Source organism: Grammomys surdaster, unplaced genomic scaffold (assembly GCF_004785775.1).
Source record: "Grammomys surdaster isolate TR1022 unplaced genomic scaffold, NIH_TR_1.0 373, whole genome shotgun sequence".
NCBI lineage: Eukaryota > Metazoa > Chordata > Mammalia > Rodentia > Muridae > Grammomys > Grammomys surdaster.
Window position 1 is genome coordinate 9,184,473 of NW_021604792.1, and position 26,073 is coordinate 9,210,545.

At 33.0% G+C, this 26,073-nt stretch overlaps 1 protein-coding gene and 1 pseudogene across 1 annotated transcript; both read right to left on the bottom strand.

Moving 5' to 3' along the window:
- Window positions 1–9,552: 9,552 nt before the first annotated feature.
- LOC114632338 lies at window positions 9,553–10,494 on the bottom strand (annotated as a pseudogene).
- Window positions 10,495–17,066: 6,572 nt separating this feature from the next.
- Window positions 17,067–18,026, bottom strand: LOC114632333 (taste receptor type 2 member 117-like). Its single transcript, XM_028780870.1, has one exon. It carries the CDS (start codon window positions 18,024–18,026, stop codon window positions 17,067–17,069), a length of 960 nt encoding a protein of 319 aa, XP_028636703.1.
- Between the last annotated feature and the right edge of the window lie 8,047 nt (window positions 18,027–26,073).

The window sequence follows — 26,073 nt, forward strand, 5'->3', positions numbered from 1 at the left end:
TTCATATATTAGGTATCCCACAAATCCATTTGAAATACAATTTTTAAAATTGCTATTTAGATAATTTTTGACAATTTCTGAGTTGCTTCTTATAACATGCTTTTTTCTAAACTCTTTCCCACACATTAACAGAGGAGCAAACATACAAGTTTGACAGTGATGGAGCCTGAATCTCTTTCCGTGAAAATGTATCTCCTCAAACAGCTCAGGAATGCCAGACCAGAACTTCTTTGCTCACACACAGCTCCTGTTGTGTTTTCTAGACATTGAGAAAGAAAAGGTAGGAAACTCACATGCTTGGGTGAAAATTTAAACATGCTATTTTTCTAACTTTTCTATATTTGCACTCATGTATATATTTTCTGTGACTTTGTACTGGGGTTTTAGAAATTCTCAAATATATAAAATAAACAACAAAATATTAACACATACCGAACTTTCCAAGGGAAAAGGCTTTATAAGTACTACAAATTCAGACACCTTGCCATATGAGGTCCTTAACTCTCATGTTATGATGTTTCACAATGTCATGAGGGCCTTTATAGTTTCAATTTTAAGTAGTAAAAATAAGGTTGCCTTCTTATGTCACTTGCATGAATTCATACATACAATGCTCACATATATGTACGTATTTATTGAGATTCAAAATATTTTTAAATTTTTCTATAATGTATTCATGTTGGTCAGTGTTTATTGTACATATAGATCATGATTAGTATTGTGTAATTTGATCAATTCATGCTTTTATATGCTTTACATGTTACCTGATGCATTAAGTCTTCGCTATTTATGAATTTAAGATGGAAAACCTTTGTTCTGTGACCAGTAAAGATGATTATTAGCTAATCCACAAAGCATGGTAATTCTTTATTCCTGCCCTGTCCTTTGATTGTTAGAATAGCTCTTCATTAGCAAGATACACCATCAGACTGTACCCTACTACAGTCAACTGCATCCAGTTTCTTCATTGTAAATGCAACTTATTGTCACCAAAAGTGATGCAGGATATCATATATTCTAGGAAAGTTAAAGAAGAGGAAATTTGATACACTGATAATTCAGTATCTAAAGAGCAATACAGGACTTAATGAACTAAATTTAGGAGTGGTTGCCAAATGTAGTGTAGACAGCAACGAACAACATGAAGTGATTTAGAATTTTTGATAATAGTACATTCAGTCTTGAAGGAATACTGAGCAAAGAAGGTAAACAATTTGAAGATTCAGAATCATCATTTGCGTGGTAAGAACCATTCATGTTGACATTGGGCTGCTGTGTCACATATCAAGGAAACATCTATCAATAGAACAACATTCATACCTTCAGTGTAGAGGCAGGATGTTCCTTCAAGGTAGCAAAGTGAGCTCAACTATGAAGAGAAACAAATAGACACAGGACATACTGTGGAGCTGTGAGCAATGGGTACTGATAGTGAGACTTCATGCGCTTTCAGGAAAACCTTAGGACTTGGATTTCAAGCAAGAATTACACTCACTTTCACAGAGCTTTTCCAGATAACTTTAATTCTGACTTGGAATCATTATAATTTCTTCCTGACCAACAGCAGATCCTGGGGAGAGAATCTTCCTACAGAAGCTGAGAATAGTACATAGCATTATTCCAACATTTCATCTACACAAGAAAATTAAAAGAGTGTTTGAATTCAAAATCCAGAATGCAGTGCATTGGAAATTATACATTTTACTCGTTGTCAATTATCTGTCATTATACCAGTACTTTCTTTAAACGTGAGTGCCTCAGAGTAAAGTGCTCTCACCTTTTCCAAAGCCAGTGTTAATGTATCCGTTTAATTTACAATTAATTGTATATTATTTTAATTTTTGTTTTTGAATGCTTAATTGAATGATTACAGAAAATTCAAATGTTCACAGAAAGTTTAATCAAGTATGATTTCATTTATTTTTCCATGTCAAAATAATATGCCAGTAATAATAATTTGATGCATATTTTTCAATCAATATTTATTTTATGATACTAAATGAGTCTCTGACAAGCTAAGGGAATTTACACAAGAAAACTTTCTTGAACAGAACACCAATGGTTTTTGCTCTAAGTTCAAGAATTGACAAATGAAACTTCATAAAATTGCAAAGTTTCTGTAAGGCAAAGGATACTGTCAATAGGACAAAATGGTAACCAACAGATTGGGAAAAGATCTTTACCAATACCACATCTGATAGAGGGCTAATGTCCAATATATACAAAGAACTCAAGAAATTAGACTCCAGACCACCAAAAAACCCTATCTAAAAATTGGGTATAGAGCTTAACAAAGAATTCTCAACTGAGGAAACTCGAATGGCTGAGATTCACCTAAAGAAATATTCAGCATTCTTAGTCATCAGGGAAATGCAAATCAAAACAATCCTGAGATTCTGCCTCACAACAGTCAGAATGCCTATATCAAAAACTCATGTGATAGTAGATGCTGGCAAGGATGTGGAGAAAGAGGAGCACTTCTCCATTGATGGTGGGATTGCAAGATGGTGCAACCACTCTGGAAATCAGTCTGGTAGTTACTCAAAAAATTAGACATAGCATTATCTGAGGACCCAGCTATACCACTCCTGGCCATAACCCAGAAGAGGCTCTAACATATAAAAAGGACATATGCACCACTATGTTCATAGCAGCCTTATTTCTAATAGCCAGAACCAAAATGGAAAGAACCAAAATGTCCTTCAACAGAGAAATGAATACAAAAAATGTGGTGCATTTACACAATGGAATATTATTCAGCTATTAAAAGCAATGAATTCGAGAAATTCTTAGGTAAATGGATGGAACTAGAAAATATCATCCTGAGTGAGGTAACCCAATCACAAAGAACACACATGGTATTTACTCACTGATTATTGGATATTAGCCCAGAAGCTTGAAATACCCAAGATACAACTCACAGACCACATGAAGCTCATGAAGAAGGAAGACCAAGTGGGGGCACTTCAGTCTTTCTTAGAAGGAGTAACAAAATAGTCAAGGAAGCAAATATGGAGACAAAGTGTGGAACAGAAACTAAAGGAGGGGTTGTCTGGAGACCATTTCTCCCGGGTATCCATCCCATGTATGGTCATCAAAGTTAGATGCTGATGTGGAAGTCAGTAAGTGCATGCTGGGAGGAGCCTGATATAGCTGAGTCTTTAGAAGTCTGCCAGAGTTTTACATATTCAAAGGCAGATGATCACAGCTTACCATTGAACTGATCAAGGGGTTCCCAATGGAGGAGTTAGAATCAAGATTGAAGGAGCTGAAAGGGTTTGCTGCCCCATGAGTAGAGCGACAGTACCAACCAACCAGAGCTCCCAGGGTCTAAACTACCAGCCTGGGAGCACTTAGGGAGGAATCCATGGCTCCAGTTGTATATGTAGGGGAGGATGGCCCTGTCAGGCATATGTAGGCGAGGAGATGCTTGGTCCCATGAAGGCTAGATGCCATGTGTGGGGGAATTCAAGGGTGGGGTGGTGGGAGTGTGGGAGTATCGCAAGGGGCACATCTGCAGAAAAGCAGGAGGAAGGGCGATGGGATAGGGGGTTCCTGGGCGGGGGGTGGGGGGAATGGAGTAAGGGGATAACATCTGAAATGTAAATAAAATATCCAATTAAAAAAAAAAGTAACAGGTTTAGGACAACTGAATCACCTGGAAAGGAAACCCTCCAACTTGTTGAGCTGCAGGACCTGCAGGTTATGCAATGCACTCCAAGTCTCCAGCTTTAAGAACCCATGCTAGGGTGAGAATTTAGTGATGATTATGTCTTTTGAGTTACTTATGTTGATATGAGTAACTTTTCATATATATTTCCATTTGTAACACCAATAAAATTCATTAGGTCCTCAAGTTAAACTTTTGGAATTTTGATCTGTACCAGTTCCAAATAGGGGAGAGTAGATGATCGTTCATTTCTCCAAAAGAATATTATCACGTCACAGTATTTAAATCCAATCTGAAAGTAGTTGGTTACTCCCAAGAATTTATGAGCAACATACAATAGAATTGTTTTATTTAAGGAAAAATATTGACACAAGGTTTTCTAGATATGAAAATGGGTGGATCTGGGAGGACTTGGAGTAGAGGGGTAAAATTTATCAAAATATAGAATATGAAATTTTCAAAACTAATAAAAGAATTTCAAAACATGGTAGATCAGTGACAGCAGTTTATTTAGGCACATCTCAGATGATCACAATCCTCCTGAAAATTTTTAATTTTTCTATTGTAACCTAGGTACTGAGTTTCCAAATTTTACTAGCTGATATGATAAACTGAAAGATTATACATGGATTTGCAGAAAGAAGTGTAGCAGTATAATGAAAGATAATATGTTTCTTCTGGATGCTAGTAAATGAGATTATTAGCTTTGGGTGAAACCTTAACCTTGGAAGATGAAGAAAGCAAAAGATGAAATACATGAATAGGGGCAAGTTTGTTCTCTTTGAGGTATAATAAGCCTGAATTGAAATCACTGTATGTCACGGTCCTGTCATTTTTTGTTTTTGTTTTTTTTGTGGTTAGTCCAATAAATAAGGAAAAGAACTTTGATACTACTAGTAACCAAACAGTGATAGAATTTCATGTTAGAGAGTGGATCTCAGTTACATGAGCATGACAGGCAACATCTTTCAAACAAGAATCTGCATGCACTCTGTTTCTTTGTTTCTTAGAATCTATTTGACAAAACCCAGGGGGATAGTTTCATATACAATGCCATAATAGACCTGAAAATCAACATCTGAATGATAATATTTCTTACTCAGTGAGTGTAGTAGAGGATCTGGAATGAGATTGCATCTAGTTTTTCATTTATTTGTGTAAGCCATGCCATGCCCTTGAGTGTGAGCTTTACTTACTTCACATGTAATTAAGAGAATAGAACCATGGTATAGGGATGTCACTCCTTGCAGTGCTTGCTTGTTTTATTAGCTTCCTCTAGGTGGTAAGGTCTTGAATTTATCTAAATTTCAGATTTCTAAATATGATCAGTTTTCTATTGAGACCCTTTGAGGAGGGATAGGCTATGTGACAATGCATAGGTTCTCTTGTCAAAACCTAGTGAATATCTCAAGCCTGATATTGAGCAAGTGAACTTTAATGTTGGTTACCCTCCACATTTTCCACAAAGTAATCACAGGGAGAATTTAATCTCATATATATATATATATATACATCTCCACACATGTATGCAGTTTTATTCAATTAAGCTTTACCCAAATCTTGTTACTTAAAGCTATCCTATTGGAGGAGTGCTTTATTTTAAAGACATAAATAATAAATACTTCAAAAGAGGGAGCACATGATCTGTCCTTATCAATAAATATCAAATAATCCAAAAATAATAGAAACAAAACAAATCTTTTTTATTTTATAAACTTTATGTAAGTATTTTTGTCACGGCCTTGATGCTCTCTACAAGAGGTTCTGCACTTTAGCAATGTCAGAAACATGCTTAGTAAGAAAAGAATATCGGTAAACTAATCCCCACAGGCTAGAGGGCAAACCTGTATAGAATTCTTACTGTGGATCTCTATGACTTTGTTGTTCTATGAAAGTCAAAACAAACTTTGGACAGCTGACTTAAGAAAAAGCCACTTGAGTAATTCTCATGAGCTCAGGACAAGAGGGTAAAATATCTCCATGTAGTTATGTAAAATCAGAGATCAATACCAGCTGCCTAAAATTTTCTGAATTAGTCTGCTCTTTCAGCTCCCTGGTTTATCTTTATGCTCTAGTTAGAAAACAATCAAACAAACAAACAAAAATCTGTAGAACCATGGAGCAGTGGTGGCACAGACCTTTAACACCAGCTGTTGTATAGAGTGACTTCTAGGAAAGCCAAGGAGATACAGAGAAACCCTGGAAAAATAACAACAAAAACAAGAACAACAGCAACAATAAAATAAAAACTTACTTCTTATATAACAAAGAAATGATCTCTCTTATGTTAAGTATCCTCTTTATTTACGTTGAAAGTCTATTCAAATCATACTAGCTTTGCAGCAATAACTACAAACAGTAATGTTTTACTGTCTTTTCAACTAAGTTTTCCTCTTCTGAGAGCTCCCATAGCTGGGAAAGAAAAACATCCTTGAATCAGTTCTGTTTCTCTATATTCTCTGTTTTACTCCAATATTGGAAGTCATAGTTCTAGAGACAGATGTGAGATGAATTCAAGTTCTCCATCCTGGCCTTAGATTTTTACTTCATTTTAGGTCCATGATGCAGAATTGATATTACAGCAGATTTAAATAATTGAATTGGTAATTATTTGAAAATCTAGTTTTAAAAGACTCTTCATTTTTCAAAATTCATTGTATACTCTGATACTTTGGGAGTGGGTATTAGTATTATAGATAGAATATAGTTAAGGAGAACAAGTGTTCATAAATACAAAGAAAAAAACAAAGAGAACAAAAAATTGATCATTTCAAGTAATTTTTTAGCAATGCTACAAATTAAGTGAATTTTTTCTTTTAAAATAATATTTACTAAATGTGGACACTTTGGAGGATTTCTGATTCATTCATTCTCTCTCTCTCTCTCTCTCTCTCTCTCTCTCTCTCTCTCTCTCTCTCTTTCTCTCTTTCTCTCTCTCTCTCACTCTAACTCCTTCCTCAATGCTGTCATCCTGTGGGGAGCCTCCTAGCCTGGTTAAGGTACAGGGCACAGAGTAGGACTATTGTGATGGCTTAATGTCTGAAGGTTTCAGGACATTCTAATTCTCTAACTGTACTGAAATGCTGATAATTTTAAAAAAATCCTAAAATTTATTTTGCTCTTCTGAGATTAAAAGCTTGCTGGTTTATGCAACTAACACCTGTAGCCTAACAGCAAAGAATTAAGCAATGTCACCTTTGTTCTATTTCAGCAGGGACTGCACAGCTCTAACTCTGAGTTTACTAGTCAAAAGGATCAGAAAGAAAAAAGGACACATAGAGAAGAGATTATGGTGTTTACTACTAAGTTGTAAAAAGTTTCCTATGAAAGCTGTCGAAAGGGAAAAGCAGTAAGATCCTAAGGGGGAAAAGGGAAAAATTCTTCTAAGTAGGGAAAGATAAAACGTTCTTCTCTAAGCAGGGAAAAACAAAAAAAGTTCTTTTTTCTTCTCCTTTCTCATCTCTTTGTCTTCAGTACTTATACATGCTTCAGAACACATGACTACATGTCAAGAAGTTCACAGGTTTACACAAAAAACCAAATCATAAATTGAAATTAAAATTTACAACAGAGAATGTTCACATACATATCCATTAGGAATAATCATCAGGCTAAACATCCATCATCTGTCACTGTTCCACAGGTTCACTGAAGGTTTAATACCACAACTAAGTTATTAGTGAAGTTTTATATAGATAAATCCAGTCAATATTTTATCTTCTGTCCTAGCACCTATAATAAATCCTTAGTTCCATTTTTATGAACTTTGGTTAAGTGTTTTACCACCTCTTGGAATGTGCTCTGAGTAGGAGAAATTCTGGTTACTAGCTAAGAACAATTAACTGGTTACACTTGGGAGACTGGCAGAGTTCTCATTGCAGTTTTGACTATCAGAAAATGACCTAGTAGCAGTGCCACTATAAAAGAGCTTAATAATCACTGATATAATTTTAAGTATTTTTATAATATCATCATTAAGACTTAAGTCATCTCTTTGTCTATATAGCTTCACTACAAGTCAGTACATCTTCATTCATCTGCAGAGATCTCTTTCAAAGGGGTGGGCTATTACTTAGTGATTGTCATATACACTTAATAATAGTAGGAAAAGGATATTACTAGCAGGAATATTTCCTAAAATGAATTCTTTTATGCCCTTGTCTAAGAACAACGAATTTGTCACAGATTATATAATAACCTAAAGCAGTTCATCTCAGGAAGATCACCTGCTAGTATTAGCTGGTCATATTATAGGTCCAGACATCATTCTGTCTCTTTTATCAGCCCTCATGCTCATTTTATAAACTATGTTTGATTGGAATGATGTGGAATTACAACATGAACAACTCCTTTTATTTAGTCTGTTGAGCCTTGTGTAAGAAAACCTGAGTAAATCCTGTGGCAAATTGGGAGACATATTGTCTTGCTGTCTCTTTTTAGACTGAAGTATCTTGGCCCCTGAGAGGAATGAGAGAAACTCATAATACCAGGAGAGTAAGAATTTACTAGATTAGTTATTCTCCTAGAATGCACAAGGCAGAAGTCTTTTATCCAAAATTATTTAAGAAACAACAACCACCAGGGAGAGAAAGCTTTTTTGTTCTATCCCACTTCCCAAATGCTGACTGCTGCTGGGATAGATGCAACTATGTTGAGAAGCTCATATGCCTGTAAGTAAGTAACTTCATACCAATCCTCCCATAAGAAACTCAAATAAACTCAATGGCTCAATAAACTGTTCATGAATGAAATCATTTCTTTGCTTTGTCATTTGTGCTTTATCTGGGCTGAATGTTTCACTTAGAATATATCAGAATACATCCTTCAACAAATGTGGGAGTATGGAAAAATATTATATTCTATTATATTATATTATATTATATTATATTATATTATATTATAAATTTGATGCAGAAATTTTTAATAATAAAACTATGACTGAACAAATAGTTATCATCTGTAGTAAAATTCAGAATCACATCATACTATATATTTAACTGGATAAAACACTAGGCATCTCACCAAGATCTACGGTATATGTATCATATTGTGGAACTATTTGGCATTATTTCATTAATTAATTTAATTTTATAGGTTTTTAAATTTTATTGCACATTAAATAATGAAAACAACTACATATAGGAAAATCTGCTTTTAATTGTATATAGACTATCAATATGATATTACACAAAATGTTATGGATCCATAATAGTAAATAAATCAAAAATAATATTTTATATTAACAATTTTAACTATCATAAACTTTCATTTCTTATAATAATGCATTAAAAATTAACATACTTTGCACATACATATGTAAATTACATTATCTTAATAATCATGAAATCATTTTAGAATGGTTGATAATAAAACTAATAAAAAACATACATAACTAACACAGAAGACTCATGGTTTCAAAGAATTGACAAAAATAACACTAAATTCTGATCTGTATTTAATAAATTACCTTTCTTTCCATTGTTTATGATTTATATTATCCTACACATTTCTTCTATAAAGTTTTATTCACACATTTTATATTATATAGTTTCAATTACTTGCTTTTATCACCAGTTTTTATGGATATTAAAACACATACCGTATATTCCATGAGTCAAATCTCTGTATTTGATAGAAAATTTATAAATGTTGATGTATTTATATTTTAGTGGATAATAATTTGGTCCTTTTTGATATATACATTAAGAAATAACCTTGTATACAACTAGCTAATTTAATAATTGCTTTAATCAGTGATAATTGCAAACAGAAATCAAATTCATACAGTCAAATCAAAGGATATTTAAAATGTAAAAATTAAAACAATAGATATTTGTATCAGTTAATCTTTGTCTAGACTATACAACATAATCTATACCATTTTAAAGATCTAAAGTTTCTACATAGTTTGGCCTGAATTTCAGCCACGACAATACAGAGTGACAGGCATGTCTCAGCTTCATGTCAGTTAACATTAGAATATTTGAATGGAATGAAGGAAAAGCTGTATATACAACATGACAAAATACAGTGAAAATATTTTTCTTCTATAACTCATATTTCCAAATTTGTAATAACAGAGACAGGATAAAAATAGAGTATAGCAGGAGAAAGGAAATCATAGTTTTCAAGGCTTTGAAGTGGGCTTTGGGTCTGGTATCTCTGCTTCCCTGAACATGCTGCTGCATCTTCTTGTGATGTGTCCAGGGAGAAGATGAGCAAGAGAAAAGTTGACAGGGACAAAATAAATGAGACAGACAGGAAAATAATGTGAAGGCTTATCACATGCCTGTGACCATTTCTTTGATAATAAGAAACAAAGATGCAAGATATGTTTCTTTGACGTTCATTTATGCATAAATTAATTTCTAAATTCAGCAGTGCAATATTTAAAATCAAGAGGACCAGCGACACTAGCAGTGTGACTAAAACTACCTTTTCAACTCTCCACTTTAGAAGTAAGAAAAATTAGATATCTTCAGAAAATAAAGGACACTGAGGCATGAGGCAAGCCAGATGCTGAAAAGTTTGGCTATAACCCAAACATTCTTAATGACATGTATAGTCCTTGAAGTTGTAGTTAAATCGGGATATAAAGGAGATGACTAAACTATAAACAATAAATAGAGACAAAAAATTCTGGAGATTGCCAAACCAGTGAGGATTTGATTAACTAACGGCATTCTCTTTCTCTTAACCCAGTCCATATAATGTACCAGGGCCACAAAATAATTTCCTATAACTCCAATAACTAATTCCATGAATAAGATGATTGGAAATTTGCTCTTGGAGATAACAAATATTATATTCCAAAGATATTGCATTTTATATATTAGTTATAAAGATTTTCTCATGTATCCATTTGAAATATATTTTTTAAAAATGCTGTTGAGATGATTTTTAATGATTTCTGAGTTTAATTTAATAACATGATTTTTCTTAACTCTCCTCCACATACAAACAAAGGAGCAAACATACAGATTTGACAGTGAGAGTCTGAATAACTTTCCATGAAAATATGTCTCCTCACACAGCTCAGGAGTGCCAGACCAGAACTTCTTTGGTCACACATAGCTCCTGTTGTATTTTCTGGACAATGAAAAAAGAAAGGTTGGAAATGGACATCCTTGCATGAAAGTGAAAATACATTATTTCTATCACTTATGTATATTTGGTACAGTCTACATATTATGCTATGATTGTGTTCTGTGTAAGACACTTTTAGAAATTCTCAAATATATAAGAAAACAACAAAATATTAACCGATGTAGGACTTTCTAAGCTATAAGTCTTTATAAATACTGAAAATTTCAGAGACTTTGCCATATGATGTCCTTAATGCTCACATTCTGATATGTTTAATAATATCACGAGGATCTTTAATCTTCCAATATTAAGGAGTAAATATCATATTGCCTTATTATCTCACATGCATCAATATGTATGTACAAGGCTCACACATAAGAACATATTTATTGAGAGTCAAATATTTTCAAATTCTTTCTATAATATGTTCACATTGGTCAATATTTATTATGCATATAGATCATGCTTAGTACTGTACAAGTTGACCTGGGTATGCTTTTGGTATGTTTTACATGTTACCTGATGTAATAGGTCTTCTCTATCCCAGAACTTAAGATGGAAAACTCTTCTTGTTCTGTGAGCAGTCAAGATGAGGATTAGCTAATCCACAAAGCAAAACAACCCTTTATTCCTTCCATTAGCAAGAAAAACCATCAGACTGTATCCAACTACAATCAACTGCATCCAGTGTCTTCACTGTAAATGTAACTCATGGTTACCAAAGGAGATGAAGGATGTCATACATGCTGAAAAGATGAAGAGTGAACAATTTGATACGCTAATAATTCAGTATCTAAAGAGCAATACAGAGCTTAATGAACTATATTTAGAAGGTTTCAAAATATGGTATAGATAGTAGTGAACAATATGAAGTGATTTAGAATCTTTGATTATAGCACATTATGTTCTTGAAAGAAGACTAAGCAATGAAGGCCAACAATTTGAAGACTCAGAATTACTTATCATTTGTGTGGTAAGATGCATTCATGTAGGTAGCATGTTGGGAACTGGTTTGGCACATATCAAGGAAGCATCTATGAGTGAAACATCCCTCATGCCTTCAGTGTAGAGGCAGGATGTTCCTTGTGGATTGCCTCCTTCCAGGTAGCAAATGAGCTCAAATATGAAGAGAAACAAATAAAAACAGGACAAAGGCTGGAGCTGAGTGGAATGTGTACTGATAGTGAGACTCCATGGGAATTCAGGAAAGCCTCAGGTCTTGTATTTTCAGCAATAATTATATTCACCTGCTATTCAAAAACTTTCAGTCTGACTTGGAATCATTATATTTTCCACCTGACCAACAAAAGATCCCGAGGAGAAGGTCTTTCTAAAGAAGAATGACATGCAGCAATATTCTCACATTTCAGCTACAAAATAAAATTTAAAGTCAGCTACTTTTTTCAAAATTCAAAATTCAGTACATTGGAAATGGTATACTTTACTGCTTGTCAATTATCTGTCAATATGCCAGACCTGTCTTTAAAATCAAGTGCCTCAGAGCAAATGCCTCCAACACCAATGTTAATATATCTGTTTTATCTATAATTAATTATATATTACTTAAATTTTTATTTATGCCCACTTAATTGACTGCCTACAAAAAATTCAAATATTCACAAAAAGTATAATCAACTACAATTTTACTTATTTCTCTGTGCCAAAACACATATGCCAATAATAATAATTTGATATATATTTCAATCAATATTTATTTTATTATACTAAAAGAGTTTCTGTCAAGCTGAGTCATTTGCAGCAGGCTTAGGAAATCTGAACATCTGGAAAGAAAACCCTCCAACTTCTTGGGCTGTGGGCCCTACAGGTAATGCAATGAGCTCCAAGTCCTCAGCTCTAAGGACCCACAATAGAGTGCGATTTTAGAGATGTATCTGTCTTTTGAGTTACTTATGTTCCTATGAGGAACCCTTAATACATATTTCCATCAGTAACACAATAAAACTCATTTTCTTCCCAAGTTAAACTTTAGAACTTTGATCTGTTATCTGTATGAAATATTAGAGAGTAGATGCTTGTTCATTTCTCCAAAGAAGTATTTTCACCTCACAGCATTTAAATCCAATCTGAAAGTGGTTGGTTACTTCCATGACTTTATGGGCAACATATTATAGAATTAATTGGTAGGTTTAAGGAAAAATGATGACACAAGGTTATACAGGTATTAAAATGTTTGGATCTGGAAAGTCTAGTAGGAATGGGGTAAAAAGTATTAAAATACATGTAAATCTCACAAACTGATAAAAGAGTTTTAAAACATGGTAACTCAGTGATAGCAGATTACTTAGGCAAATCTCAGGTGATCACATTCATCCTGAAAATTTTAATCTTTCCATTGTGATCTAAAGACTGGGTTTCAAAATTTTACTAAGTGATATGATAAACCCCAAAACTATACATGGATTTGCAAAAAGAAACCCAGCAGTAAAATGCAAGATATTTTGCTTCCTCTGCATGCTTGTAAAGGAGATTATTATCATCAAGTGAAACATTAACCTTGAAAGATGAGGAAAGAAAAACATGAAATTCATGAATAGGGGCAAATTTGTTCTCTTTTAGGAATTATAAGCCATTATTGAACTCACTGTAAGTCACAGTGCTGTCCTTTGTGTTTGAGGTTATTTAAATATTTAAGGAAAAGAACTTCAACATGTGACTAGAAACCAAATGATGAGAGAATATCACATTAAACAGGGGAATCTCAGTTACATGAGCATGACAGGCAACATCTTACAAACAAGAATCTGCATACACTCTGTTTCTTTGTTCTTAGCTTCTGGTTGACAACATCCAGGAGAATATTTATATATATAATGCCAAAAAGACCTGTAAGTCAACATCTGAATGGTAGTTTTTCTCACGCAGTGAGTGTAGTACAGGATCTGGAATGAGATTGCATCTTGCTTTCTATTTATTTGTATAAGCCATGCCATGCCCTTGAGTGTCAGATTGACTTAATTCACATCTAATAAAGAGAATAGAACCATGGCGTAGGGATGTCACTCCTGGTAGTGCTTGTTTTGTTGCCTGTAGGCAGAAAGGTCTCAAATTATCAAATTTATCTAAATATTAGTTTCCCTACATTAGATCATTACTCTATTCAAACCCTTTACAAGGAATGGGCTATATTACAAGCCATAGTATTTCTGGCCAAATCTCAGTAAAAATCTGAGTTTTGAAAATGCCCAAGTAAATTTCAAAGTTCATTAGAATCCACTATTTCCTCAAAGAAATCACAGGGAGATTTTAAGTTTATAAGGGTAAAAACCAAATAGATGCAGTTGTGATTAAATTAAAGTTTACCTCATCTTGTTGCTTAAAGCTACCCTGTTGTGGGAAGTGGTTGTTTTAAAGCCATAAATAATAAATATTTCAGAAGAGAGAGCTCATGATGTATGTTCTCTCTCTCTCTCTCTCTCTCTCTCTCTCTCTCTCTCTCTCTCTCTCTCCAATCCTGTCTCTTCTATCTATTCTCATGCTCATTTTATCCGTTCTGTTTGAGTGGTATGATTTGGAATTACAACATGAATAATTCCTTTTACTTAGTTTGTTGAGCCTAGTGTAAGAATACCTGATTAAATCCTGTTTCAATTGGCAGACTTATTGTCTCTTGTTGCCTCCTTTAAATTGAAGTTTCTCCAGTGAGAGGGAAAAAATATCAAAAAATACCAGTAAGAATTTCCAAGATTAGGGCTGCTCCTATAATGCACAAGGCACAAGGCTCTTATTGTAGGTTATTTAGGCAACAACGCCCACTGTGATGATGAGAGTTTTTGATTCTGAGCTGCCTGCAGGCCTTCCATCTTTCGTAACTACTGACTTTTGCAGGGATAGACTCCTTATAGATGCAGCTATCTGGAGACACCCATGTCCTTGTAAGAAGATAACTCTCTACCCATCCTCGCATAAGGACCTCATGTGAACTGAATGATTCAATAATTTGGATATGTGTGAAATCATTTGGTTGGTTTGCCTTTAGTGCTTTATCTGGGCTGAATGTCTCCTCTGGAGTATATCACAGTACATATTTCTACAAATGTTGTTTGGTAATGATAAACTAATTGAGCAAAATCGTTTTCATGGTAGGTGGGTTATACTCTATCTACTTATGTGTGACCTGTGAAGCTATCAAATTTGGAAGTGTAAAATTTTGTCCACCTTCATAATCACATCTTTATGTAAATTCAGTATACTTTGACAAATAAAATTCTTCCCTTATTTGCATAATTATTATTCTTTTGTCATTTTTTATTTTATTGTCTAGAGTATAAAAATAATCATCACCAATTCATGATAAAAATCTAAATGAGGTAACAGGAAAGCACAAAATATATGTAAAAATATGTATTCTATTTAATTTGTAGTAAATTCCAGTTTGGTTTAATAGAATAATCTCCACTACAGTTACTTTCTATAATTTCTGGATGCAATGAAACCATTCTCTACACAAGAGATCTTTACAAGTGACAATTTGTGCAGATCTTTTAACAGATTTTAGAAAGCCAAGAAGATAACTTATCAGAGATTCTGATCCTGAACTCTGCCTGTAATTCTCTCATGCCATTAAGTTTACTGGTGTCAGGAGATAGACACCTCATAACATATGAAAGTAAGAATCATATAGAATCTTATAGCTCAATAAACTAATCTTATCAATTATATTTTAACATTCTATTTCACTTTTATATTGTCAGAAGTTTTATTTATTGTTGAACATTAATCTAAAGATTTAAATAAGGATACAGACATTAATTGAAGATATCATACAGAAATAATTACTGTTACATACTAATGATTGTTTAGGTTTATGCTGGGTCTTTCCAGGTATCCTTAAGTGAAATGGAGTTCACTATACAGTTAAGTTGGTCTGGAATTGTAGGTTTTCATTATCTTTGTTTTTAAAGGGTTGGGATACAGGCATGTGCTGTCCCACCTGACAGCTATTGAAAACTTTTCAAGACTCTTACTCTGTTTACTTGACTGTACAAAATTTTATTTGTATGTTTTGTGTGTTTTGTGTGGGAATAATATTATTCCATAAGTTGTAAACCTGGACAAAAAGCCTTAAAATTTTAGGATATTAATATAAAATCTTACAAAACAAAACATGACAAATAGAAGAATATAACTCTCCTCGGAACAGCTTGTAAGAGATATTAAATTCTTCATTACAGAAGTTCTGTTTCTCATTAAAATATGGTCAAATGGTACAATGAATAGATATTAATTAGAAATATTTTATCATGAATGAGTATTTACTTTACCCGAGATGGAAAAGTATATTATAAATTTGATGCAGAAATTTTTAGTAATAAAATTATGACTGAGCAAAGAATTCTTCATCTCCACAATATTCAGAATCGTGTTAAAGATTTTACTACATAAAACACTAGGAATCTCACCAAGATCTACTGCCTATGTATCATATTGTACTATTATTTGACATATCATGAATTAATTTAATTTTATATGTTTATAAATTTTAATGTACAATAGATATTAGGAACAAGTATACATAAGAAGGCCTGCTTTTGATTGTATTTATGTCAGCAATAAGTGATTACACATGATATTACGGAATTCAATCAAAAAATATATTTCAAGTTAATATATTAAAAGTATCGTAAATGTTTATTTCTTATAATTATGACTTAAAATACAATAGATTGTACTTTTTTGCTTAAATTAACATATATTGTACATACAAATGTAAATTACATTGTCTTAATAATTATGAAAGTAGTTTAGAATAGTTGATAATGAAACTCATAAAATATATACGTAACTCAAACACAGGAGAGTCGTGGCTCCAAAGAATTGCAAAAATAATTCCAAATTGAGATCTGTATTTAACAAACTACTTTTACTCCCACTCATTTATAATTCTATATTATACCACACATTTCTTCTATAAACTTTTATTCACACATTTTATATTAAATGGTTTCAATTATGTGCTTTTGTCACAGTTTTTAATGAATATTAAAACCCATATAGTATAGTTCATGAATCAAAATCTCTGTAAATGTTGCTTTATAGAAAATTTGTAAAATTTTGATGAATTTATGTTTTATTGGGTAAGAATGAGTTACTTTTTTGATATGTATATAAAGAAATAACCTTGTACACAACAGCTAAATTAGTAACAGGTTTAACCAGTCACAATTGCAAAAAAAAATCAAATTAATGCAGTCAAAGTAAAAGGATATTCAAAATGTAAAAAATGAAAAATATAAAAGACATTTGTATTGGTTAATCTTCATCTAGAATATGCAACAAAATCTATAGTGTTTTAGAGATCTAAAGTTTCTACGTACTTTGGTCTGAATTTCAGGCACCACAATACAGAGAGACAGGCCTGATTGAGCTTCATGTCTCCCAGTATCAAGACATATGAATGGAATGAAGGAAAAGCTATATATACAACATGACAAAACACAGTGAAAATATTTTTCTTCAGTAATTCATGGTTCCAAATTTGTATTAAGACAGGCAGAATTAAAACGGAGTATAATAGGAAAAATACAATCACACTTTGCAAGGCTTTAAAGTGGGCCATTGTTCTGACATCTCTGCTTCCATGAACATGCTGCTGCATCTTCTTGTGATGTGTCCACAGGGAGAAGATGAGTAGGATAAAAGTTGATAGGAACAAAACAAAGGGAACATACAGGAAAATAATGTGAAGGCTTAACATATGTCTTTGACAATTTGCTTGGTAATAAGAAAAAAAGCGGCAAGATATGTTTCTTTGACATTCATTTATACATATATTAATTTCTAAATTCAGCAGTGTGGTATTTAAAATCAAGAGGACCAGCGACACTAGCAGTGTGACTAAAACTACCTTTTCAACTCTCCACTTTAGATAAAGAAAAAGAGAGTTAGAAAAATTGGATATCTTGAGAAAATAAAGGACACTGAGGCATGTAGCAAGCCAGATGCTGAAATGGTTGGCTATAACCCAAACATTATTAATGACTTGTAACATCCTTGAAGTCCTAGTATAATCTGAATGTGAAAAGAAGATGACTAAGTATATAAATAAAAAGCAGAGATGAAATATTCTGGAGATTGCCAAAGCAGTGAGGATTTGATTAACTAATGACATTTTCTTTCTCTTAACCCAGTCCATACAGTGCAACAAGGCCATGAACCCATTTCCTATAATTCCAATTATTAATTCCATGAATAAAATGATTGCAAGTGTGGTTTGGAAAATAATTAATATAGTCTTCAAAAGATGCTGCATTTTATTTATTAGTTATAAAGATTTGCTCACATATCCATTTGAAATATAATTTTTAAAATTTCTGTTTAGACAATTTATGACAATTTCTGAGTTATTTCTTATAACATGCTTTTTTTCTTAACTCTTTCCCACACATTAACAGAGGAGTAAAAGTATGACAGTTATGGAGCCTGAATCTCCTTCCATGAAAGTGTGTTTCCTCACACAGCTCAGGAGTGCCAGACCAGAACTTCTTTGCTCACACACAGCTCCTGTTGTGTTTTCTAGATAATGATAAAGGAAAGGTAGGAAACTCACATGCTTGAATGAAAATTTAAACATGTTATTTTTATAACTTTACTGTATTTGCATCAATGTATGTATTTTGTTATAAATGTGTACTGGGAAAATCATTTTTAGAAATTCTCAAATATATAAAATAAACAACAAAATATTAACAGGTATTGTATTTTAATACGAAAAGGCTTTATAAGTACTGCAAATTTGAGAGACCTTTCTATACGAGGTCCTTAACTCTAATGTTATAATGTTTTACAATGTCATGACGGTCTTTATAGTTTCAATTTTAAGTAGTAAACATAAAGTTGCCGTCTTATGTCACTTGCATGAATTCATACATACAATGCTCACATATATGTACGTATTTATTGAGATTCAAAATATTTTAAATTTTTCTATAATGTATCCATATTGATCAATATTTATTGTACATATGGATCATCCTTAGTATTGTATAATTTGATTTCTTCATGCTTTTGCTATGCTTTACATGTTACCTGATGCATTAAGTCTTCGCTATCTATGAATTTAAGATGGAAAACTTTTGTGCTGTGACCAGTCAAGATGAGGATTAGCTTATCCACAAAGCAAGACAACTCCTTATTCCTGCCCTTTCCTTTGACTGTTAGAACAGCTTCTTCACTATCAAGATACACCATTAGACTATAGCCAACTCCAATCAACTGCATCCAGTGTCTTCATTGTAAATGTAACTCATTGTCACCAAAAGTGATGAAGGATGTCATATATTCTAGAAAAGATGAAGAAAGAGAAGTTTGATACACTCATAATTCAGTATCTAAAGAGCAATGCAGAACTTAATGAACTAAATTTAGGAATGGTTGCCAAATGTAGTGTAGACGGCAACGAACAACATGAAGTGATTTAGAATTTTTGATAATAGTACATTCAGTCTTGAAGGAATACTGAGCAAAGAAGGTAAACAATTTGAAGATTCAGAATCATCATTTGCGTGGTAAGAACCATTCATGTAGCTAGCATGATGATAATGGGCTGCTGTGGCACATATCAAGGAAACATCTATGAATAGAACAACAAACATACCTTCAGTGTAGAGACAGGATGTTCCCTGTGGCTTGCTTCCTTCCAGAGAGTAAAGTGAGGTCAAGTATGAAGAGAAACAAATAGAAACAGGACACGGGGTGGAGCTGTGTGGAATGGGTACTGATAGTGAGACTTCATTGGCTTTCAGGAAAGCCTCAGGACTTGGATTTCAGGCAAGAATTACACTCACTTGCACAGAGCACTTCCAGATAACTTTAGTTCTGTCTTGGGATAGTTATAGTTCCCTCCTGACCAACAGCAGATCCTGGGGAGAGAGTCTCCAGAAGCTGAGAACAGCACACAGCGTTATTCTAACATTTCATCTACACCATAAAATTAAAAGACTGCTTGAATTCAAAATCCAGAATACAGTCCAATGGAAATGATATACTTTACTGTTTGTCAATTATCTGTCACTATACCAGAGCTTTCTTTTCTTGTTTAAATTCTTTTATTGGATACTTTATTTACATTTCAGATATAATCCCCTTTCTCCATTTCCCCTCGACCCAGGAACCCACTATCCCATTCCCCCCTCCTCCTGCCTCTATGAGAATATGCCCCTACTTACCCTCCCACTCCCACCTCCCCACCCACGATTTCCCCCACATTGGGATGTCCAGTCTTCCCTGGACCAAGGAGAACTTTTTAAATGTGAGTGCCTTAGAGTAAAATGACCTCACGTATTCCAAAGCCTGTGTTAATACATCTGTTTGATTTATAATTAATTGTATATGATTTTAATTTTTATTTTTGACTGCCTGATCAAACGATTACAAAGAATTCAAATATTCACAGAAAGTTTATCAACTTTGATTTTATTTATTTCTCTGAGTCAAAATAATATGCCAGTAATAATAATTTGATGGATATATTTCAATCAATACTTATTTTATGAAATTAAAAGAGTCTCTGATAAGCTAAGCGAATTGAAACATGGTTAGGACATCTGAATCACCTGGAAATGAAACCTTTCAACTTGTTGAGCTGCAGGCTCTGCAGGTTATGAAATGCACTCCAAGTCTCCAGCTCTAAGGACCCATGCTAGGGTGAGATTTTAGTGATGATTCTGTCTTTCGAGTTACTTATGTTCCTATGAGTAACCCTACGTACATATTTCCATTAGTAACACCAATAAAATTCATTAGGTTCCCAAGTTAAACTTTGGGAATTTTGATCTGTTACCAGTTCCAAATAGGGGACAGTAGATGCTTGTTCATTACTCCAAAGAGTATTTTCATATCACAGTATTTAAATCCAATCTGAACGTGGTTGTTTACTCCCAAGAGTTTATAGGTAACATACAATAGAATTGTTAGGCTTAAGGAAAAACATAGATACAATGTTTTATAGATATGAAAATGGGTGGATCTGGGAGGACTTGGGGTAGAAGGGTAAAATTTATCAAAATATAGAATATGAAAATCTCAAAACTAATAAAATAATTTTAAAACATGGTACATCAGTGATAGCAGTTTACTTAGGCACAACTCAGATGACCATAATCCTCCTGAAATTTTAATCATTCTATTGTAATGTAGGTACTGGGATTCCAAATTTTACTAGCTGACATAATAAACCCAAAAACTATGCAAGGGTTTGCAATAAGAAATGCACCAGTAAAATCAAAGAGAATATTCTTCTTCTGCATGCTAGTAAATGAGATTATTAGCTTCGAGTGAAACCTTAACCTTGGAAGATTAAGAAAGCAAAACATGAAATACATGAAGAGGGGCAAGTTTGTTCTCTTTGAGGTATATTAAGTCTGAATAGAAATCACTGTATGTCACAGTGCTGTCCTTTTTTGTTTGTGGTTACTCCAATAAATAAGGAAAAGAACTTTAACACTACTAGTAACCAAACAATGACAGAATTTCATGATAGAGAGTGGATCCCAGTTACAAGAGCATGACAGGCAACATCTTTCAAACAAGACTCTGCATGTACTCTGTTTCTTTGTTTCATATAATTGATTTGACAAAACCCAGGGGGATAATTTCATATATAATGCCATAGTAGACCTGAAAGTCAACATCAGAATGGCAATTTTGCTCACTTGGTGAGTGTAGTAGAGGATCTGAAATGAGATTGCCTCTTGCTTTCCATTTATTTTTGTAAGCTATGCCATGCCGTTGAGTGTGAGTTTGACTTAGTTCACAGCTAATAAAGAAAATAGAACTATTGCATAGGGATATCACTCCTTGCAGTGCTTGCTTGTTTTATTAGCTTCTTCTAGGTGGTAAGGTCTTGAATTTATCTAAATTTCTGTTTCTCTAAGTATGATCAGTTTTCTATTGAGATCCTTTGAAGAGGGATAGGCTATGTGACAAGGCATATGTTCTCTTGCCAAAATCAATGACGATCTCAAGCCTGACATTGAGCAAGTGAACTTCAATGTTGGTTAGCCTCCACATTTTCCACAAAGTAATCACAGGGAGAATTCATTCAAATATATATATATATATATATATATATATATATATATATATATATATATATAAAATTAAGCATTACCCAAATCTTGTTACTTAATTCTACCCTGTGGGAAGTGGTTTGTTTTAAAGACATAAATAATAAATACTTCAGAATAGAGAGAGCTCATGGTGTGTCTTTATCAATAAATATTAAATAATACAAAAATAACAGAAACAAAAGTAATCCATTTTATTTTATAAAGTTTTTGTAAGTGTTTTCGTCGTGGCCTTGATGCTCTCTACAAGAGGCTCTGCATTTGAGCAATGTACGAAACATCCTTAGTAAGAAAAGAATATAGGTAATCTCATTCCCACATCCTAGAGGGTAACCCTATATGTAATTCTTACTGTGGATCTTAATTACTTTGTTGTTCTAAGGAAGTCAAAACTAACTTTGGACAGGTGACATAAGAAAAAGCCACTTAAGTAATTCTCATGAGCTCAGGACAGAAGGGTAAGATACACCCATGTAGTTATGTAAAATCAGAGATCAATACCTGCTGCCTGAAATTGTCTGAATTAGTCTGCTTATTTAGCTCCCTGGTTTATCTTTATTCTCTTGTTAAAACAACAACGAAAAACAAAAAACAAAAAAAAAAAAACTGTAGAATTGTGGAGCAGTGGTGGCACAGACCTTTAACTCCAGCTGATGTATAAAGTGACTTCTAGGAAAGCCAAGGAGATACAGAGAAACGCTGGCAAAATAACAACAAAAACAAGAACAACAAAAATAATATAAAAACTTACTTCTTGTATAACAAAGAAATGTTTGCTCTTATGTATCCACTTTATTTACATTGCAAATCTATTCAAATCATACTAGCTTTGCACTAATGGTAATATTTTAATGTTTTTTTGAACTAAGTTTTCCTCTTCTGAGAGCTCCCATAGCTGGGAAAGAGAAACACCCTTGAATCAGTTCTGTTTCTCTATATTCTCTGTTTGAAACCAATATTGTAAGTCTATAGGACAGACTATAGTAAGACTATAGGACAGTAATTCTAGGGACAGATTTGAGAAGAATCAAGTTCCCCATCCTGGCCTTAGATTTTTATCTCATTTTAGGTCCATGATGCAGAGATGATATTACAGCAGATTTAAATAATTCAATTGGTAATTATTTGAAAATCTAGTTTTAAAGGACCTTTCATTCTTCAAAATTCAGTGTATACTCTGATACTTTGGGAGTGGGTATTAGCATTATAGATAGAATATAATTAAGGAGAACAAGTGTTCATAAACACAAAGGAAAAACCAAAGAGAACAAAATGTGATCTTTTAAAGTAATTCTCTCTCTCTCTCTCTCTCTCTCTCTCTCTCTCTCTCTCTCTCTCTCTCTCTCTTTCCTTCCTCCATCCATGTTGTAATACTATGCGGAGCCTCCTGACCTGGATAAGGTAAAGGGCACAGAGTAGGACTCTGGTGATGACTTAAAGTCTGAGAGTTTCAGGAAATTCTAATTCTTTAACTGTACTGAAATCCTGATAACTTCTAAAAAAAAAATTATCCTAAAATTTTCTTGCTCTTTCTGAGGTTAAAAGGCAATTAACATCTGAAGCCTAATAGCAGAGGATTAAGCAATGTGGTCTTTGTTCTATCTCAGCAGGGACTGCACAGCTCTAACTTTGAGCTCACTAGTCAAAAGTCTCAGGAAGAAAAAGGGACACTTAGAGAAGAGATTATGGTGTTTACTACTAAGTTGTAAAAAGTTTCCTATGAAAACTGTCTAAAGGGAAAAGAGGTAAGATCCTAAGGGAGAAAAGGGAAAAATTCTTCTAAGTAGGGAAAGATAAAAAGTTCTTCTGTAAGCAGGGAAAGCCAAAAAAATTGTTTCTTATCTTCTCCTTTCTCATTTCTTTGTCTTCAGTACTTACACATGTTTCAGAACACATGACTACATGTTAAACAGTTCACAGGTTCACACAAAAAATCAAATCATAAATTGAAATTAAAGTTTACAACAGAGCATGTTCACATACGTATCCATTAGGAGTAATTATCTGACTAAACATCCATCATCTGTAGCTGCTCCACAGGTTCACTGAAGGTTTCATACTTTAAGTTATTAGTGAAGTGTTGTATAGATAAATCCAGTCAATATTTTATCTTCTGTCCTAGCACCTATAATAAATCCTTAGTTCCATTTTTATGAACTTTGGTTAAGTGTTTTACAACTTCTTGGAATGTGCTCTGATTAGGAGAAATTCTGGTTACTATCTAAGAGCAATTAACTGGTTACACTTGGAAGACTGCAGAGATTTGACTATAAGAAAAGGACCTATTAGCAGTGTCACTATAAAAGAGCTTAATAATCACTGATATACTTTTCGGAATTCTTATAGGATCATCATTAAGTCTTAAGTCATCTATTTGTCTGTATAGCTTCCCTATAAGACAATACATCTTCATGGATCTGCAGAGATCTCCAAAGTGGTGGACTATTACTTAGTGATTGTCATATACATTTAATAATAATAATAATAGGAAAAGCATATTATTAGCAGGAATCTTTCCTAAAATGAATTCTCTTATGGCCTTGTTTAGGAAGAGTGAATTTGTCACAGATTATATAATAACCTGAAGCAGATCATCTCAGGATGATCACCTGCTAGTATTAGCTTATCATATTATAGGTTCTGACATCATTCTGTCTCTTTTATCAGCCCTCATGCTCATTTTATAAACTATGTTTTAGTGGAATGATGTGGAATTACAACATGAACAACTCCTTTTATTTCGTCTGTTGAGCCTTGTGTAAGAAAATCTGAGTAAATCCTGTGACAATTTGGCAGACATATTGTCTTGCTGTCTCTTTTTAGATTGAAGTCCCCCACCCCCTGAGAGGAATGAGAGAAACTCATAATACCAGGAGAGTAAGAATTTACTTGGTTTGTGATCCTCCTAAAATGCACAAGGCACAAGCCTTTTATCCAAAATTATTTAAGAAACAACAACCACCAGGGAGAGAAGGCTTTTTTGTGCTATCCTATTTCCCAAGTGCTGATTGTTGCTGGGATAGATGCCACTATCTTGAGAAGCCCATATGCCTGTAAGTAAGTAACTCCATACCTATCCTCCCATAAGAAACTCAAATAAACTCAATGGCTCAATAAGCTGGACATTGATGAAATATTTTCTTTGGTTTGTCATTAGTGCGTTATCTGAGCTGACTGTTTCACCTATTATATATCAGAGTACATCCTTCAATAACTGTGGGAATATGGAAAATTATATTATAAATTTGATTCTGAAATTTTTAATAATAAAATTATGACTGAACAAAAAGTTCTTCATCTGTAGTAAAATTCAGAATCACATCATACTGAACATTTAACTGGATAAAACACTAGGCATCTCATCAAGATCTACGGTATATATATCTTATTGTAGAATTATTTGACATAATTTCATTAATTAATTTAATTTTATAGGATTTTAAATTTTAATATATATTAAATACTGAAAACAAGTACACATAAGAATATCTGCTTTTAATTGTATGTCGGCTCTCAATAAGATATTACACATAATGTTATGGATCCATAATAGTAAATAAATCAAAAAATAATATTTTAAATTAATATTTGTAACTAACATAAATTTAATTTCTTTTAATAATGCATTAAAATTAACATATTTTGTACCTAAATATGTAAATTGCATTATCTTAATAATCATGAAATTATTTTAGAACAGTTGATAATGAAACTAATAAAAAATATACACAACTAACACAGAAGACTCATGGCTCCAAAGAATTGACAAAAATAACTCTAAATTGAGGTCTGTATTTAATAAACTACCTTTGTTCCCATCCTTTATTATTCTATATCATCCTACACATTTCTTCTATAAAGTTTTTTTCACACATTTAATATTATATGGTTTCAATTATTTGATTTTATCACAGTTTTTATGGATATAAAAACACATACAGCATAGTCCATGAGTCAAAATCTCCGTGATTGATGGTTGATAGAAAATTTATAAAACGTTGATGTATTTATGGTTTAGTGGATAGCAATATGGTCCTTCTTGATATATACATTAAGAAATAACCTTGTAGACAACAGCTAAATTAGTAATAGCTTTAATCAGTGATAATTGCAAACAGAAATCAAATTCATAGAGTCAAATCAAAGGATATTTAAAATGTAAAACTTAAAAATACAAAAGATATTTGTATCAGTTAATCTTTGTCTAGAGTATACAACGTAATGTATAGTGTT

Coding starts and splice junctions, on each gene's coding strand:
- LOC114632333 (XM_028780870.1), bottom strand. CDS start 18,026: ATGCAGCATCTTTTGAAGACTATATTAATTATTTTCCAAACCACACTT.